At 53.4% G+C, this 18,642-nt stretch overlaps 8 protein-coding genes across 8 annotated transcripts; 5 read left to right on the top strand and 3 right to left on the bottom strand.

Annotated features, from left to right (window-relative positions):
- Positions 1-299: 299 nt before the first annotated feature.
- Positions 300-933, bottom strand: J4E79_002715 (uncharacterized protein; the record flags this gene model as incomplete). Its single annotated transcript, XM_049351612.1, has 2 exons — positions 300-408; positions 458-933. 2 exons carry the CDS (start codon positions 931-933, stop codon positions 300-302), a joined length of 585 nt encoding a protein of 194 aa, XP_049214250.1.
- Positions 934-1,941: 1,008 nt separating this feature from the next.
- J4E79_002716 (uncharacterized protein) lies at positions 1,942-4,053 on the top strand (the record flags this gene model as incomplete). The annotated part of the gene is made up of 1 exon (XM_049351613.1): positions 1,942-4,053. The coding sequence occupies one exon, from the start codon at positions 1,942-1,944 to the stop codon at positions 4,051-4,053; it is 2,112 nt and encodes a 703-aa protein (XP_049214251.1).
- Positions 4,054-4,521: 468 nt separating this feature from the next.
- Positions 4,522-6,910, bottom strand: J4E79_002717 (uncharacterized protein; the record flags this gene model as incomplete). Its single annotated transcript, XM_049351614.1, has 4 exons — positions 4,522-6,257; positions 6,310-6,715; positions 6,767-6,819; positions 6,871-6,910. The coding sequence occupies 4 exons, from the start codon at positions 6,908-6,910 to the stop codon at positions 4,522-4,524; spliced, it is 2,235 nt and encodes a 744-aa protein (XP_049214252.1).
- Positions 6,911-7,258: 348 nt separating this feature from the next.
- Positions 7,259-9,283, top strand: J4E79_002718 (uncharacterized protein; the record flags this gene model as incomplete). The annotated part of the gene is made up of 2 exons (XM_049351615.1): positions 7,259-7,483; positions 7,550-9,283. The coding sequence occupies 2 exons, from the start codon at positions 7,259-7,261 to the stop codon at positions 9,281-9,283; spliced, it is 1,959 nt and encodes a 652-aa protein (XP_049214253.1).
- Positions 9,284-10,724: 1,441 nt separating this feature from the next.
- J4E79_002719 (uncharacterized protein) lies at positions 10,725-11,579 on the top strand (the record flags this gene model as incomplete). The annotated part of the gene is made up of 3 exons (XM_049351616.1): positions 10,725-10,833; positions 10,885-11,219; positions 11,271-11,579. 3 exons carry the CDS (start codon positions 10,725-10,727, stop codon positions 11,577-11,579), a joined length of 753 nt encoding a protein of 250 aa, XP_049214254.1.
- Positions 11,580-12,132: 553 nt separating this feature from the next.
- J4E79_002720 (putative NRPS-like protein biosynthetic cluster) lies at positions 12,133-14,326 on the top strand (the record flags this gene model as incomplete). Its single annotated transcript, XM_049351617.1, has 4 exons — positions 12,133-12,148; positions 12,277-12,393; positions 12,445-12,964; positions 13,015-14,326. 4 exons carry the CDS (start codon positions 12,133-12,135, stop codon positions 14,324-14,326), a joined length of 1,965 nt encoding a protein of 654 aa, XP_049214255.1.
- Positions 14,327-14,458: 132 nt separating this feature from the next.
- On the bottom strand, positions 14,459-15,418 carry J4E79_002721 (uncharacterized protein; the record flags this gene model as incomplete). The annotated part of the gene is made up of 3 exons (XM_049351618.1): positions 14,459-14,942; positions 14,996-15,136; positions 15,246-15,418. The coding sequence occupies 3 exons, from the start codon at positions 15,416-15,418 to the stop codon at positions 14,459-14,461; spliced, it is 798 nt and encodes a 265-aa protein (XP_049214256.1).
- Positions 15,419-16,316: 898 nt separating this feature from the next.
- Positions 16,317-17,354, top strand: J4E79_002722 (uncharacterized protein; the record flags this gene model as incomplete). Its single annotated transcript, XM_049351619.1, has 2 exons — positions 16,317-16,569; positions 16,618-17,354. The coding sequence occupies 2 exons, from the start codon at positions 16,317-16,319 to the stop codon at positions 17,352-17,354; spliced, it is 990 nt and encodes a 329-aa protein (XP_049214257.1).
- Between the last annotated feature and the right edge of the window lie 1,288 nt (positions 17,355-18,642).

Raw genomic sequence — 18,642 nt, forward strand, 5'->3', positions numbered from 1 at the left:
TTGCTGGAAATAAGCTTTGTGCACCCCACGGGCTTCTGCGAGGAAGCTTCTAGCACCTTGTACAAGGGAAAAGCCGAACACCTTAGAGCTTATATCAAGATTAAAACATTGAAATTAGGTGGCTAATTAGTAACGTAAGCTCTAGGGTGTCCAGTTTCCCCTTGTATGAGGTGCTAGCGACTGGACGAACACGGAGTGCTGAGAAACCTTCTTAAAACATGTCTCTGGGGTATCGCGATAAATATTACGCTCTAGAAAAGCTTTGTTTGGATATGAATAACAGAATGCAAGTCGAAGACTTAGTGCGCCGCAACCTGATTGAACCTGCCAAACGCCAGCTCACCGACGAATGCACCTGCTAGCACAGACAGAAAGTATCCAACATTATAAGTCATGACTGCCAACATGCTGCCCAACAGTTAGCTTTGACGCAATGACTGAGATGTGTAGTGCTTACAGGAGATATCCGACGCCGGCCACAACTGTCATCAACAGTGCCCGGGGCAGGTCGATGCTGAACCTCCATGGCTGAATGTGAGAGACCGGCGCCGAAATGATGCGCACATCTTCCTGGACACCGTTTGTTGTGAGGACACCGGTCATCGAGTTGGCGTCGTCTGAAGCGCTATCGACAACCGCTTTCTCGCCGGCAACGACGATATAGCGTCGCTTCAGCGCGCTCTTGACTGCCTTGATCTCGAGGTATGTCTTTGCGGTGAAGAGGGCGCGAAGGATTATGGACAGGAGAATAAGGAAGATGCATGTCCCTGCGTATTGACCAGCGGTCGTCGGGGTCCAAGCCTCGGAGAATAGAGGAGTGGTCGTTGACGTGACGAACGCCATTGCCATACCGCCATGTGAGGAAGTACCCATGGACATGCCGCCCATATCCATTGAATCCATGGCCATATCGTGACCCTCGTGAGCAACCATGGTGATGGATTTGACGTGCGTGTAGCGATAAGAAGGTTCCGTTGATGAGGCTCAGGATGGGTTCTGTTTAGGTCGCGCGGGGTGATAAGGGATCGAAGAATAGGTACCGAGTTCCAGACTGCTATCTTAGTCCTGGGGCAGGCGATCGCTTAAGAGTTCTCGGTACGCTGTGGGCTTGCGCGTTCGCTGGTTCCAGTTCCGTAAAGATGAAGGCGCCTCAGCATGAACGCACGACCTGGAGGCGCTGGTTTCGTGTTGCAGTGTATACGACTGTGGTGAATGCGTAAGATTCTGAGACAATCAAGAAATGGTCAAGTCTGGGCTGAGGCGTGGAGCGTCGGGGCATGTGAGCACATTTCTCGGCAACGCCTTCCCGCCTACATGTAAGACAGGCAAATCTCGCAGCTACGGAAAGATCCCTTCCATGCGCGTTGTATGGGTCATGGCACGCTGTCGGTGGCTCGGGCGTGTGAGCGACGTTCAAGCAGCCGGACTCCCAAGGAGCGACTTTGAGCATAATTAGCCGGTTATGGTTAGCGCATGAAGCTTATTTCAAGCCACGGCCAACAGAGTGCCCGCTGGGCCTCGATGCACCCCCGCAGTGCATCGACCCTGCCGCCCTGCATCTGAGAGGCAATTGATTACAGTCGGCACTACGGCCACATGGACTATTACCGGCACCATGGCTGAAGACGGTGCGTGTGTGCGTCTTTCGCTGGACGACTATCACATCTTGTCAACCTCCTATGACATTGTCACACACTGTCTATTTCCCAACGTCCTAGAGTGCGTCTCCATACCGATCTCTCGACGTAGCGACGAAACAACTACCCTGGTTACATCTCAGACTGCTCGCGACGAAGTCAGCATGCGATAAACATCGGTACAGGCACACGCCATCCATCACTGGCAACCGCCCAACCTTGCATTCAGTGCAAGCCTGGAAACAAAAACCAAACAAGAGGCGGCAACACTGCAGCAGCGCGTAGCATCATGAGCCACAATCACATGTCGATGGGCTCCATGGGCGCCTTGCCCCCGCTCACAGAATGGCCGGACTTCTACTACGCAGTGATTGGGGCCGCAGTCGGTGTCGCAACACTGTTCAACGTGTACAACTATGTGCTATATCGCCAAAGAATGCTCGCAGCAAGAGGGGGATCGCGGACGCCTGCAAAGCCTATCTCATGGCTCGCCCTCGGGAATGCGACACTCTACGCCCTGACGCGCGAAGCGTCCAATTTCTCATTACGCATACCACTGAAAGGTCGCATACTCAGACTACCAACAGTCGGCCGATCGTCGCTGGTTGTCGGGAACGTGGTCGTTCTGGTCGTTCTATGTTTATACGGCTTCGATGTGACGGACATGTTCAGCATGGAGAATATTGGCTTTCGTTGCGGTGTGGTCACGATAGCCCAACTACCGATTATCGTCCTGCTAGCGGGCAAGAATAACATCATCGGATGTCTCAGCGGTGTGAGCTACGAGCGTTTAAATTGGCTACATCGATGGTGCGCTCGATGCATGCTGCTTACGGCCACCATGCACTTGGGGTATTTCCTCAGTGCATGGGCTCCGTACGACTATATCGGCTACCAACTCAAGAATAACGCAATCGTTTGGAAAGGCCTTGCTGCATGGTGTACCCTGGCATGGATTGTGTTCAGTTCCATGACACCGATCCGAGGCTGGAATTACGAGATCTTTGTTATTCAACACATCGTTTCGTTTGCAGTTTTCCTTGCGTTCGTCTACATTCATACCCCTCTCGAGATGAACGGCTATGTCTGGGCTCCTGTTGCCATTTTCCTGTTCGACCGCCTCTTCCGAGCATTGCGACTGCTATACATCAATAGCTCTGTATTTCATCCTGCGTTAAAGAAGAGGGGCCAACTGAATGGCCTATGGGCGTGCAAAGCCGAGTTCACACCTCTCCCTCACAACACCACCCGAATCACTATACCTAACCCACCCATCAGCTGGACTCCTGGTCAACATGTGTTTCTATCATGTCACTCCGTCGTGCCGTTACAAAGCCATCCATTCACCGTGGCTTCGATACCAGCAGATGGGAAGATGGAGTTCTACGTCAAGGCCGAGAAGGGAGGTACCAAGCGTCTCTTCAGACACGCCGAGAAATCCGGCAGTCTATCTGGAGTCCCTGTCAAAGCCAGGACTGTGGCCATAGAAGGCCCATACGGCACCTTAAGACCACTGCGCCAATTCGACAGCGTCGTTCTCCTCGCAGGAAGTACCGGTGGCACTTTCACTCTCCCGCTCCTTCGCGATCTCCTCCAAGGTTGGAAGGAGAATGCTTGTGGCAATACAGGTAGCAGTTCAATCTTCAAAATACCAACAGGTGCGGTGACGCGACACATCCGCTTCGTATGGGTCGTCAAGAGCAGAGGGCAGCTAAGCTGGTTTTCCGAGCAGCTTTCCTCCGTATACACCGAGTTCCGAACGCTACAGGAAACACTCCGGGACATCAAACTCGAAATGAGCGTCTACATCACCTGCGACGAGTCTTTCACAGAAGAGCACAACTCCGTGCTTTCCGGCGTGACGGCACCCAACATGAACACAAAATCACAGAGCGAGCCCCAGCACGGCACTGTGCAATACAGATCGCCCTCACAGGCATCAGAAAAGAAGAGCGAGAAGAAATCGCATAGGCAGGGATACCAAGAAGTAACATCTATCGATTCATCAAGTCTCGATATCCAAGAAGCATGTGGTCCGAACGGCACATGCTGTTGCCGCACTGCGGTTGACGAATCATCCTCAGCTAGTAAAGCAGTGTGCAGCTGTTCGAAACCTACAGCTACCTCGTCTCGACCTGCATCCTTCGCACCTTCCACACCATCCTCTTTCGAGAAGGGCCAAAGAGTCGTCGTGCATCCGTCGATAGCGATATACTCCGGTCGGCCCAAGACGCGGGATATCATACGCAGGTCGTTGGAACAAGCACTAGGAGAGAGTGCGGTGGTGGTATGTGGACCGCAGGGGCTAGTGGCAGATGTGAAGCACGATGTTGTCTCGCTGAGCGATGAGCGCGCAGTACACAAAGGGACGGGAGCGCAGGGTATATATCTGCACACCGAAAGCTTTGGATGGTGATATCTTCACTTCGAATACATTCTTAATCACAACACGTCATCCAAAAGTGCATAATGTGAAGTATGGTAGTAGTAACATTCGTCGCAATAAATAACAGTACAGATGCAACCCGTCTCATCACGGTGCAACGCCTCAAACGCCTATCCAAACCCAACCCACAATATCGCCAAAAAGATGCTAGTATGCGTTCGTGGAAAATGTGCGTAAAACAAAGCGCAGATGCAATGATGATGACAAAGGGAAGAGATGGTAGATGGGACGCGACGCATACGCTCGCTTTCAATCCACAATCCTCAACGCCAGACACCACTCCGTTTGATGGAACAAAGGAAATGGTATTTGCCCGCCCTCCTTTCGTCACGCCAACGCCGTGGAATGTTATGTGTCCAAACACCCCATCAATTACCCTTCGTCGTGTCGTTGTTGTATATGTCGTAATCGTTCCGGGGCTGTCACGCATCGTCCGTCCTACCGGACCATGCGCTTGCTGCGCTGGATGAAAGGAGATGGCATCTCCGGCTCGGTCTCGGGGTCCCATACTGCGGGTGGGCTGATACCGCCAGTTCGCTTGACGGGACTCCTTCGGCCGTTGTATCCGAAGCCCTTCTTCGCGCCTCCCTCGTCTTCACTCATAGTGTGCACAGGGATACCGCGCGCTTGTTGAAGTTCGACTAGTGTGCGGCCCTGAACACCGCCGTTGTTGCGCATCGCTTGGACGCGGAATGCCTCATTGCCCTTCTTTGATGGGAGTCCGGCGAATGGAATGGACTTTGTAGTAGCGCCTGTCTTGCGCGGCGATGTTGATGCGGTGTCGGTGGACTTAGACTTCGTTCGAGAAGGCGACGCAGCGACGATGGGTACGGCGGAAACAGGACGGGGCTTTGTAGTTCTGGGACCCAGGAGATTTGGTGTGCTTCCCAATCGACCGTTGGCCTTTAACAGCGGCGCTTGGGCATTTGCGAGCACTTTGAAGGGGTCCGCACTCATAGGACGACCCCCAGAGGCGCTTCGTGCGCGGGTTGGCGATGGCAGAACAGGAAGATCATCATCGTCGTCGAAGTCGGCGTTCCACTCTGCCTCAGTTGGCGACGGGGGAACGTCAGCTTCCCACTTCTTCGCGCCTTCCTTAGCAGCAGCGAAGATGTTTTGCTTAGGTTGCTGGTTGCGACGAGGGGAAAGCGAGAGTCCCTTGAGTGAGATAGGTGCCGGCGACGGCTCAGCCATCTGCACATCCATGGGAGAGTCGGGTACTTGTGTGGTGGAGGGTTGAGAGAACATTGTGCGGGCGCGGACGAGTGGACCGCGGGACGGTCGCTTTGCCTTTGGCTTAGCTGCGATGGTAACATCTTCGGTGTGGTCGTCCAGGGAGAGTGACGATAGGTCTGTTCCGCTGGCGAAGTCGGAGTCTGTGTTGAGGGTGTTTTGCGAGCCGCTCTTAACGGCACCATCGGACTCTGCTGAGAACAAAGCAGACGTTGGTTCTGTTGCCGCCATAGTCGGCGTATTCGAGCGAGGGGCCAGCTTTGGCGATGTGCTCAGACGGTTGGGGTACATCTTCAGGGCGCGCTCTACCCGCCTGTTCACTTCTCCCTCGAAGGTCGCCTGGAGCTGAGCCAGCTCTTTTTGTACTCGTTGTTCCGTTTGCAGCTTCACTTGTCGCTCAATCTCCAACTGTGCTTTGACTTCCCACTCTCGTCGTAATTGGTCGTCCAACTCTTTGCGTATCCGTGAAATGGCTTCGCTTGCCTCCTTCTCCCGCTTCGCTGTCAGCATACGCTGCTCACGGAGGTCTTGTCCCAGCTTGACGACTTCCTGCTCTTTGCGCATAAGCTTGACAATTGGCAGGTTGAGAAGCGCGGCTGTGTCTGGTCGGTTGTCGGGCGTTGTGTTCAGGCAGCTCGCAATGACCTTTCGTAGTTCCGCCGAGTAGCAGGCCGGTATGTCGGGGTATCGGCCCAGCTTGATCTTCGAGATGAGCTCGAAGTGTGTTTTGGCATTGAAGGGTGGTGACTTTGTGCACATCTCGTATATGATGCACCCGAGCGCCCAGATATCGGAGTGGGGACCATACTGCTCGGCCTTGCAGATCTCAGGCGACATGTAAAACGGCGTGCCGACATAGGTGGAGGCAAAGTCGTGGGATTGGAGGATCTTGGACAGACCGAAGTCGCCCAGCTTGACGCTGTTGTCATCGCCAAGGAAGACTGTGAGTTGTTAGCGCAGAGTCACGCGACGTGGAGATGACCAGATACTGACTGTTCTCGGGCTTGAGGTCTCTGTGGAGAATCATGGGCTTGCGCGGGTCACGGGCAGGCTTCGCGTTGCCAACGAGTCCCATGACGTTGCGGCCTGCCGCAGGTGGGTCTTCGCCGTAGTGGCAGCGGTACAGGGCGCTGACGATTTGGCTGAAGATGCTCCAGACGAACTCCTCCTCGCACACCTGGTTCTTGTTCTTGAGGTCGCGGATGACACGCCCGAGGTCGCCGTTGCCGCAGTACTCCATGTAGAGGTGAAGGTCCTGCGATGCCTTGATGTGGTCGCGCTCGAAGTAGGCGACGATGTTGGGGTGGCGGAGCTCCTTGAGGATGGACAGCTCGGCCTGGAGCTGCTCGCGTTCCTTCTGCGACATCTTGAGATAGCTGATTTCCTTGCGGCACAGGATCTAGGCGGCGGTTAGCACGTCGCGCGCGCAGGCTTCGTCGTCGCTGCTTACATAGCCATCTGACTTCCGCTTGACTTTGCGGATGATACCAAAGGACCCATGGCCTATACAACGTCAGTATGCGTCCTCTTGCGCCTATCGGGGGCGGACCGTACCAATCTTCTCGAGCACATCGTACTTTTCTTCCTCGGGCATGGTGAAGGTATTGCTATTGCTCAAAAGACATGCAACGATTAAGGGTAGGATAGGGTAGCAAGCTGCTGGGTTAGTAGAGCTCGGAGGTAGCGAGGGATGTATGTAATGTACAGTGGGTGGGATGGAAGCCAAGTTTCCTTGGTGTTTGGCCCTGTTTACGCTAACGGCCGTCAACCCAGCAACGCTGCACGCGCCTCACGTGTTGCAGTTGCCAGGCGCACGCACCCCTGTCACTGCCCTTATCGATAGTCACGCCGATCTCCGCCGCCACTCGTCATCGCAGAGCAATAGTCACTTTCACCTCCACCATGTCGCCGTTACTGAGGACCTCTCCTTCTTGCCACAGCCATGGACGTCAAGAAGAAGTACGAGATCGAGGCGGCCCTCGCGACCGAAGCCCAGGCGATCTCCTCGGGCCAGCTCAAGGAAGAGAATCCGCTGGACACGAGCGAGGATTTCAGGGTCTTCTGTGAAGCATGCCGGCGGGGCGACTTGAAGGTTTGCCAGGAAATGATATCGACCGGGGTAAACATCAACGCAAGAGACAGGTTTGATTACACCCCACTTATCTTAGTAAGACAATCTCCGATTTCAAATCTAAACAATTCGCTATTCAATCCAGAGCGCTGACCGCTGAAGGCCAGTCTATGCGGTCACTACGAAGTCATACGCCTGCTGCTCGAAAACGGTGCACTCTGCGAACGCGACACGTTCCAGGGCGAGAGATGTCTATACAATGCGCTCAACGACCGTATACGTAACCTACTGCTATCCTACGACTATGCGAAATCCTCGAATCCCTTACAACCGCTGGCAGCGCATATTACTTCGCTCCTCACGCGACCTTCGCCCAAGACGACAGACATTACCATCATAGCCTTCGACCAAGAGTTCCACCTCCACAAATTCCTCCTCGCCGCACGATCGCCCTACTTTGCGAAGAAGCTCGAGACAGCGCCGAATACAGCGTCATGGAAACTACCCAATACTATACCCGCCGAGTCGCTAGGTGTGGCGTTGCAGTATTTGTACTTCCAGGAAGTCTCAATACGGAGAGCGTTACATGGGCTGAGTGACGAGCAGGAGCTGGTTGTGCTAAAAGGCATAGATAAGATTGGCAAGCAGCTGGAGATAGAACGCCTGTTTGAAGATATAACAGAAGTCTCGGATCGAAGATTATTGCGCCAGCGAAGAGCAGAGGAATTGGAACGCGGCAGAGATCAGCTAGAGGGCTGGTTCAAGAACAACGTCCTCCGGCATAAAAGAGTCGTAGACACTGCAAAAGTGGACAGCATACAATGGGACCGGGAAAACTCCATCTTTGCCGATATATTACTGCGCGCCGATGATGATGATGATGAGGACCAAGACTCCGATGGGACAGATCAGTCACCAGGGCCATCGGAGTCATCTACGCCACCTGTGCGAAACGCACCGGGGCCTCTTCTAGGCATACCAGTCGGATCGGGTCGCTCACGCTCGAGGTCGCCCTCTCGCCAAAGAGCATCCCGTAAATCGACTATATTCCCTGCGCATCGAGCCATGCTATTGCGCTCCGAGTACTTCCTGACCATGTTCAGCTCGCAGTTCAAAGAGGCACAAGATACGCCGCATCTGCAGATTGTAACTATTGACTGCTCGCCAGCAGTTCTGGAAACCATCCTTACCTTCATGTACACCGAGCGCGCCGATTTTGGTTTGGACATTGCCATCGACGTGCTCTTTGCTGCAGACCAGCTCTTTATCGAGAAGCTCAAGCAGCGCGCCGCCATCATCATCTCTGCGCTAGGCAATGGCGCAACCTCAGCGGTGGAGTCAGACAACCCACGGGGAGCTACAGATGCCGATGAAGCCGTGGATATTTACGAAGTCATCCGAGCCGGGTGGGATACAAGGGTACAACGCCTAGAAGAATTTGCTGCGCGGTACATCGCCTACCGATTGGAACAATACATCGACCAACCCGAATTTGCTGAGCTGGTCCAAGAATCTGCGAATCGCGTCAAGGCACGTCAGGAGACTGACACTGTCGAACTTGTCGATGATATTCGCTACTACCTGTCGGAACGATTCAGGCTTCGCTTTGAAGACAGCGGGCTAGATGAGATGATGGATGAGAACGCAGCCATGCAAGCTAGTAACGAGGGAGATCTTGTTGATGCAATGGGCGATCTCGCACTAGAAGACGGCGTACCCGACAGTGTACAGCAGGACGAAAATATCGCGGCGGTCGAACAGCAGATTGCTGCTGGTGTCATCAGGAATTTGGATGGCGAGGAGGTTGGTGACGAATTTGCTCAGGACGCGATGAATTATCAGATCTTGCTGGGAAAGATAGACACATTGCTAGAGAAGCTGAACTTGGATGCTTAGATAGCGAATCTACTGAAGCTCTGAAGATCTGACAACTACATCCGGGGTATTCTGATAGGAGGTTGTGCATGTGCTGAGGAAAATCCGGACACCTCGCCGTGGAATCTAGCACGTGGCGTGGTCCGGGTAATTGCTTAGCGAATCTTGGAAGCAGCCTACATTGTCAGATACGCTCCATACATACGATGTTTTTCTACATGCAACTTGCCCGGTCTCAATTCCAACATACTGACCAGTAAATTTCCTTGACTTTCCGCTCTTCTACTTCAACCACCCCGACTCCCCATCCAAGAAACCAGAGGAAAAATAGACATGGGGACCCAAATCCGCGAGGACCTCTTATACCGACTACGCTGGAACCTGCTAGCCCCTCTACAAGACATCGAATTCACGATAGGACCCAAAAACGAAGAAACACTCGTCCCACTATTCGATCATCCTTGCGCGAACACACCTCTCTCCGTACCCAGTCGACATCGTCTCGAGGTGCTCAGCGAGGATATTTGGACATCACACGAGGGCTGGCATCATGGCGACGACAGCCCTGAGCCAGACTGCGCGTGTAAGCCTCCGCCCAATCTCGTCATCGAAAACGCAGATGGGAGACCCATCACGCTGGGGCATTTTGTCACGCAGGCACATCCGTATTTGAATGAGCATATGGGCAAGATTAAGAGGGCTTTGACTTTGTTTCAGAAGGACCTTCCTGAAGAAAAGACTTTTCTCTTTAAGCGCGCGTGGAATTTCAATACTAAATTGAGGGTTTTTCTGATGCTTAAAAGGGATGCGGAGTATATGGAGGAGCATTGGGCTACGCAATTGGACTTTGCGCGTCGATATGAAGATGGGAGATTTGGTGATGTTTGTGGTGCTACGAGTGGACGCGATGCTTGATGATTTTGGTCGAGTCCCGCGATTTCAAAGTGTTTTGTGGTATGCATTGTCTCGCACCTACCTGCACTCGAGGAAAACTGCGGTCGCTGGGCGGTACATGGAGTGTGCGATCGCGCGAAGCCACGTTGTTCGTGGCTCCGGTGTGGCGCTACCTTCTGTTAGTAGAAAGGCACTTGAGCAGTCCATACTGAGAGCGTCTAGTTTCGATGTGATAGTAGACGGTTCTGGAAGAAGGCTACTATCCTAGTCCCTGTTACACCTAGGTACTGTGTTTACTTCATCATTGCTATTGGTGACATCATGGTGGGGTAGCCGCGGTGCTCAGTTCCCCACCCAACCGTCGTTGACAGCTTGACAAATACCTTAGCAGCTCATAATGCGCGTCATTGCTCGAACAACTTCACTCCTTCAATCTCCAATTGCTCGACTTTCACCTCAAAGGTTACGGAGAGTTTCAATCGCGGCACCACGATCCTTTACACTTCGTCAGACAGCACTTCTACGTAAACAAGGGCTATTCGCCATATCCAAACAACAGACCGCAACGATGTCGACGGAATCCACACAGTCGCAGGCATGCTGCAACACACCCGCTGTAGTCAGCGAGGGATACCAACCAAAGGGCGATTACATTGAGGCAGACGGACTGAAGACTTGTACGTTCCAGCACCAAGACATCACCAGGGACCGCAATTGACTTCCAACAGATCAAACCGGCCCCAAGGACGCAAAGCAAGGAATCCTAGTCGTCTACGACATCTTCGGATTCTTCAACCAAACACTCCAAGGTGCTGATATCTTGGCTTACACCGACAGCCAGAAGTACCAGGTCTTCATGCCCGACTTCTTCGACGGCAAGCCAGCCGACATCTCCTGGATGCCCCCGGACACCAAGGAGAAGGAGCAGAAGATGGGCGAGTTCTTCCAGTCGCAGGCTGCGCCACCAAAGACTTTGCCGCGCATCCCGAAGATTGTCGATGAACTTACCCAGAAGTACGGGATTGAGAAGTGGGCTATCATCGGCTTCTGCTGGGGCGGAAAGGTATGGAAGAGCTAGCCATGTTACCTCCAACGTTTTCCTAACACTGTACAGATTGTCAACTTGTCTTCCATGGAAGGCACAAAGTTCAAGGTCGCGGCAGCATGCCACCCCGCCATGGTTGCCGGCGATGACGCGCCCGGCATCAAGATCCCATACATCATGCTTCCGTCAGGCGACGAATCAAAGGATGACGTCAAGAAGTGGCAGGAGGGCATCAAGGTTCCTCACGTGGTTGAGTGGTTCCCAGACCAGATCCACGGCTGGATGGCGGCGCGCAGTGACCTTTCCCAGGAGAAGGTTAGGAAGGAGTACGAGCGCGGATACAAGATGGTGTTGGATTTCTTCCACAAGCACATGTGAGTTTAATGGAAGAGCTGAGGTGATGTAGGTAGAATGCTCATTCCGCTAGGGGTTCTGAGGCGAAGCTCTAGTATGAATACCGGTAATGTCGATACGAAACAATATAACGTAGGACAGAAGAGCTTTTCTTCCAAGACTGTGACTGTGAGTGTGTGTTAGCAGCCTTGAGTTTCCTAAATATAGGCATGGCTGAGCCAGCTATCCTATGCCCAGGCGGATCGACCATCACCAACTATCTAATCCATGGCCAATGTGGAAAAGGTCCGAAGTCATTGCAACAAAGTTGGAAGAGTAGAGTTACGGGTAGGTGTGGGGCTCAACACGTGGGGTTAGGTACTCTGGGGCCGCCAGCCGCGTGCATTGGCGTAGAACGGCGGTTGGGAGACCGAGGGCATGTCGGCAATTGATCACGTTGCGGATGGCCATGTCGCAGGTTATCTAGAAGCATTGGGCAGACTTCGGCGCATTTTTGTCGCGACATTTACCTTCATTATTTCTCTGCCCATCTTTCACGTACATTCTTCGTTCGTAGTTACACAAGAAAGATCTTATCATGGCTCTTCCGATCGGTGCGTGTTCCTATCTCGTGTAGCGGCCGTGGCGCGCTTGTCGTCCCATCCAGCTCCCGACCATCTCTACACGACGCTTATCGTACATGTTAGCTAACAAAGCTATGAAGCACCTCAAGCTGTAGCAGGCGCAATCGCAGGCGTTACTGCCGCTGCAGCCTACATCGACGCCAAATACCACATCACCAAAGACCTCAAGGGCCAACGCGTCCTGAAAGCTGCCGCGCGCGATCTCGAGAAGAATGGTAAGCCGAAGCTGCGTATGCCCTACCCACCACTCCCTAACAAGACAACAGCACAAGGCAGAGGCCAATCTCTGTGGTACCAATTCGAAGCCCAAGTCCACCGCCTGCCCTCGACCGAAGAATGCATCTGGTCCCGAACCGGCTGCTACACCTGGGCCGAAACCTACGCGAACGCCTGCCGATACGGCCAATACCTCCGCCAGAATGGCGTCGTTCCCGGGCAGCTCTTTGCCATGTACATGATGAACCGGCCGGAGTTCCTCTTTGCACATCTAGGTAGCTGGAGCATAGGAAGCGCGCCGGCGTGGATCAACTACAACCTTGCAGGCGATGCGCTGGTGCATTGCTTGAAAATCAGCGGCGCCAAGGTGCTGCTTGTGGATGAAGACCAGGAGTGCAGAGACCGCATCGAGGCGGTTAGGGAGAGATTGGAGAGCGAATTGGGCATGACTGTACTGGTCTTGGACACCGGGTTGAAGGGAGAGATATCGAGGTTGGAACCTACTAGGCCTGAGGATGAGCTTAGGGTGGGTATGAAGGGGAAGTTCCCGCTCTTCCTGTTCTACACAAGGTGAGTTACCGCGATGGCTTTTGCGAAGAGGATGATGCTAACTAGAACAGTGGCACAACCGGACACCCGAAAGCTTGCCCCTTCGAGACGCAAAGAGCAGTCGGCTTGACACAACGTGTGGGTGCTATGGGACTGAAGACAGGACCCAACGGCGACAGGTGGTATGTTTGCATGCCGCTATACCACGGCACTGGAGGCACGACGGCACTCGTCTGCATGGTCACCGGCCTTACATGCTGTATCGGCACCAAGTTCTCTACATCGAAATTCTGGACCGACGTACGCGATTCGAGATCCACCGCCATGGTCTACGTAGGAGAGACAGCTCGTTACCTTCTCAACGCCCCTCCTAGCGACCTCGACCGGAAACACAACGTTAGAGCCATGTTCGGCAATGGTCTTCGTCCCGACGTATGGCAGCGCTTTGTCGATCGCTTCGGCATCGAGATCGTCGGCGAGTTCTTCAACAGCACAGAAGGCGTCATGGCGCTTTTCAATGGCTCGCGTGGGCCTTTCACAGCAACTTCAGTTGGACACCAGGGTCTCATCGAGCGCTGGCGCTCCCACAACACATACGTCCCAGTCGAGATCGATTTCGTAAGCGGAGACCTCTTGCGCGATCCCAAGACTGGCTTCTGCAAACGCAAGTCCTACGAGGAGGGCAGTGAGATCCTCGTACAGATGCCGAGCGAGCAAGCCTTTGTCGGCTACTGGAACAACCCCGATGCTACCGAGAAACGCTTCGAACGCAATGTTTTCAGGAAGGGCGACCTGTATTACCGTACAGGCGACGCTCTCCGTCGCGACGCGGACGGCCGCTGGTTCTTCATGGACCGCCTCGGCGACACCTTCCGCTGGAAGTCGGAGAACGTGAGCACAGCCGAAGTCAGCGAAGCACTTGGTTCTTTCCCCGGAATTCAAGAAGCAAACGTCTATGGTGTCGAAGTGCCTGGCTACGACGGCCGCGCAGGATGTGCAGCCATCTACATCGACCCCGCACATCTCGACTCATTCAACTTCAACGCGCTACTTGCGCACGCGAAGGAGAAGCTGCCGAAATACGCAGTGCCTGTTTTCTTGAGGATACAGAAACAGCAAACTACGATGCACAACAACAAGCAGAACAAAGTTCCGCTGAGGAATGATGGTATCGATCTGAGGAAGCTTATGGAGAGGGCGGATAAAGAGGCGAGGGAGCAAGGAAAGGAAGAGGCGGAATACGATACCATGTACTGGCACCCGACTGCTCTTGGGTCTGGAAAAGGCAAGAGTGGCGGTGATGATGGATATGTTGTATTCACCATGGCGGATTGGGATTTGCTGAAGGGAAGTGTAGATGTAGAGGGTGGTGCCAAGCTGTAAGGTTCCCCAGTATATAATTGCTTTTAGTCTGTAAATCGTAGCGTCTTCGTTCTGTAATAAACATCATGTCTGCGAACACGCGTGAGCCATGACTGGGTTTGTTTGTGACACTGTCGCGTCTTCATTGTCGTTTCACTTCTCTTCCATCAACGTAGGCTCGAACTTCTCCTTCCTGGCCTGCACAGCACCAGAGGCCTTCCACGCAGACAGAATCAAGTCCACAATAGCATCCACACCTTGGTCCCTCTTGACGACCGCAAAGATAGTCGGTCCACCCTCACGCATCCTCCTGCTATCCCGCTCCATAACACCCAGATCCGCACCGACCGCCTCGGCAAGATCGATCTTGTTGACGACCAGCAGGTCTGATTGCGTGATACCCGGACCACCCTTCCTGGGGATCTTATCACCACCCGAGACATCGATAACGTAGATGATGAAGTCAGCGAGTTCGCGCGAGTAGTTGGCAGCGAGATTGTCGCCGCCGGACTCGATGAGCAGGAGGTCCGTGTTGAACTTTTGGTGCAAGTTGGTGAGCGTCATGAGGTTGACGGAGATGTCTTCGCGGACAGCGGCATGGGGACAGCCTCCCGTTTCGACAGCGACGATGCGCTCACTATACTCGTGTCAAACATGCCCCGGCAATGTGCGTATTGTGGCTGCTCTTACGCGGGCAAGGCGTTGTTCTTGGTGAGGAACTCGCAGTCTTCTCGCGTGAAGATGTCGTTTGTTACCGCGGCTATAGAGAAGCGCGTTCGGAGATGTTTGCAGAGGGCTAGCATGAGGGCTGTCTTGCCCGAGCCTACTGGTCTAGGCTGGTCAGTATCATGAGAATATAGTACATCTTGCCATGCCAACCCTGCATCATGTCGGCCGAGCAGTATATTGACATTTACGTGTCACACGGGGTCCATCGTACCCTCCAATTCCGATAGTGAAGGACCGGTCTTCCCAGTCTCTTCCCTCGATGATGGGCAGCTCGCGGCCCAGGTAGCTCCCCGGCCCATCGAGGATCTCATGCGTGTGGCCGTGATCCGCAGCCTCGTGCGAATGCGAATGCGACGCGCCTTCGTGTGAGTGGCCGGTAGACATTGTTGTAAGATGTAGTATGACTATCAATCAACAGAGGAAGCCAGCAAGCAGGAATGAAGCTCGAGGATCTCCATGGTGGGGCACGACACGACGAGAGACGTGGGGTTCAATCCGGCGCAACCCTGGTAGCGAAGCTTCACTCAATAACACCGGCGATAGGCTGACAGGCGACGACACGCCGCTCGCATGAACAACACTCACGACCATATCAAAGGCCAATTCAATGCGGCGGTGATTGTCATTACCGTAGCGTGCCACGACTCGAATAAGGCGTCCTTAATCGGAGGATACGGGAGTGCTCGGACCATGGCGCGAGGGATCATTGCTGCTGCCCCTGCATCTTCATCACGATCCTCGGCACCCGCGATATGATTACCAGCTATAGTTCCCTTCTCTGAATTTCACGGACCAGCATGTTCCCACATGGACCTGTCGTTCCTGGTCGGCGGCGCATAGCAGCTTGCGTACCATTGGGAAAGGAGAATGAGGTGCCGGAGCAATCTTTCGCTTCTTCAATCCTTCAATATCGCCCAGACCCGCCACACAGCCACGGCAATGGATATGCAGTTAATTTCCACGCCTGCGAGCCTCCCTATGCGGTGGCCCTGGTACCTGCAGGTGACATGACGCAGGACTTCGCAGCTCTATGTAAAGCCAGCGCACCACCCGCAAGCTTGTGGACCCTGTTTTCTCAATGCCCTTGCGTTTTCAGGTTTCTGCGTCTTAATCGAGATCGTGCGGTTTGGAGATATTTCCCCATACGGTAGACCTCTTCCTGCTTTAAGGATAGTTGTTCCCTTCTGAAACTCACCTTCATCGCTCGCCTGCTTTCCCCGCTTCCTCTTGTTTGTTTGTTTTTGCGATTCTATACGCGTATTTTTCTGGTGTAATGTCTAACATGGCTGTCTCGTGGGAGAAATCGACACATGGGTCTCTTACGCTATGGGACATCGATCGCGAATTCCAAGATGCGCATGAAGCGTACGAGCAGTGGCAGGCGCGGCATCGTCGCACGCGTTCCAAATGGTTGTGTCTCGGCACGAAGAACCGTGACGATGCTGTTGGCAAAGCTCTGCGCCTAGGGGGACAGATTCAAAGGATCATGGAGCAAGGAAAAGCAAGATTTGGGGCACGATTCGAGGAAGGCGACAGTAAGTCTGCGGTTCAATACCGAGATTATAAAGACTGACCATGAGTAGCAAAATGCAACACCATCCTCTCAGCGCAACTCCTACGGATCCAATACGAAATCAGACAACCACTTTACGACAGCGTTTTCTCTTCGACACCAACGATACCCATTGACGACATAATTACGACCGCCAAAAGCGTCCGTCGCGCCTGCCTCACTGCCCTGCGCGAACAATACGCACGTCTCGAATCGCCAATCCTATCGCCCGTTCTGCCTCCTCCACGTTTCAAAGTAGAGTTCTGTCCATTCGCAGACAACCTGCGGAAAGATCTCAAAGAGTCCAAATCGAGCACACTACGCGCCAAGAAAGCTTTCCCACACGACAAACACGACGACCGCGAAATATGCCCGCACTGTGATGCATGCATCTCCGTGGCCGCACACTCTGGACTACCCGCATCCAGATGTATACTCTTCACCTCGCACATTGCGCTCGACACAATGGCGACAAACGACAAAGCGACCTTTGCATGCAACAGCTGCTACAAGACTTTTGATGATTCCTACGCCTTCCTCGATCATTACTTCCAGAAGCAAATCGGGAGTGAGAGGAGTTGCTTGCGGCTGTCCGTACAGAGGAGCTCGAGCTGGTTCTTGAACGAGCAGTTCCTTGATAGCGACCCCTCGATTGTTGAGCAGTGCCTCAAGAATTGCATGGCGAGAGAGACTATGCGAGGTAGAGGCCATAAGAAGATGAAGAGCCAGATTACCATACGACAAGTACATTCAAGCGGGAACGATTGAAGTTTTCCCAACCGGAGACGATAGCACGACCACATATCACGCCACCACTGGCAAGAGCAAAACGACGAAGCAAAGCAACATTCGTCAGCATTACACGATCAGTTGTATACGAATGCGTCATTTCGTATCGCCAACATCCAATCGAGTCGCAATGCGACAACAGAGACCTTACACATACCGTCTCACGACCCGCACACAAGTTCCGCTCCAAAGCCAAAGCTTTGGTATGAACGCGGACGGAACGCCGCATTCTCCGCCTCTTCCTCTTCTTGTACCATGCATACTTTTTTCTGTACACATACGTTTACTCTTATGTCTAATGCCCTAATGTCTTTGTCAAGGAATTCTAGATCGTAGCAGAGTACGTCACGAGCACGATAAATACGAACACGAATCTACAGTTGCGCATCAAAACCCCAACGCAAGCTCAGCTCAATGAATACAAATACTTTCTTAAGCATATACACACGATCAGCGTACCATTCCTATGTATCCAGCGCTTCTTCACACCGCGCGCCGCACCCTCACATAACACAGCGACGATCACAACCGTCGCATAAACAGCGCAAGCCGTGCTACCCGCATGCCCAGACACACGTCAGATGGGCATCCCGGTTTCACATTGGCAACGAACGCAAACGCAGCTCGCAGAAGGAAAGGGAAAAGGACCGAGAAAGATAGCTTCATCTCCTCGGCCCTTTTTCCGCGCGGAACTTTCCCTCGAGCATCTTGCTCATCACCTAACTTCCAAGCAATCGGTCTGATATCGCCAGACTGCAGTATGGGGACCTGTACAATGATCGCAACTCTACCCGAGTGAGCTGACGATCTACTAACTGCGACACTCATCACCCAGGCTGTCCGTTCCCAAGAATTGGGAATCGGGGGATGGGCAGGACATACGCGCCACACCCACAGAACTCTATCCTAGCTACCTAAGACTACTATCAAGCCGACCTACCCGTCTTGTATCCGGCCACTTCTTTCCTTTGCCTTTGCCTTACTGCACATACACATCTACTCAGCGTCGTAAAGCGAACGCGCCAGCGACGCGCAACCACATGAAACCACATCTGTCCGTGGGTCACTCACTCGGCGAAACCCCACCGTAATACGTCTTGGCTTTCTTACGTATGGATGCGCGTGGGTACGAGATTATTCCGCTCATCACGAGAGGATTATCACGAACGACTGCTTGGGGTTCTTGGTGCATTGCGTATTGGTGTTGGCCTGGGCGGTTGTGATGGGGATACCTGGTTTGTGTGTAGGGTTGGTTGGGGGTATGAGT

This window comes from Alternaria viburni (genome assembly GCF_023758015.1).
Source record: "Alternaria viburni strain BMP 2772 chromosome Unknown scaffold_4, whole genome shotgun sequence".
Classification (NCBI taxonomy): domain Eukaryota; kingdom Fungi; phylum Ascomycota; class Dothideomycetes; order Pleosporales; family Pleosporaceae; genus Alternaria; species Alternaria viburni.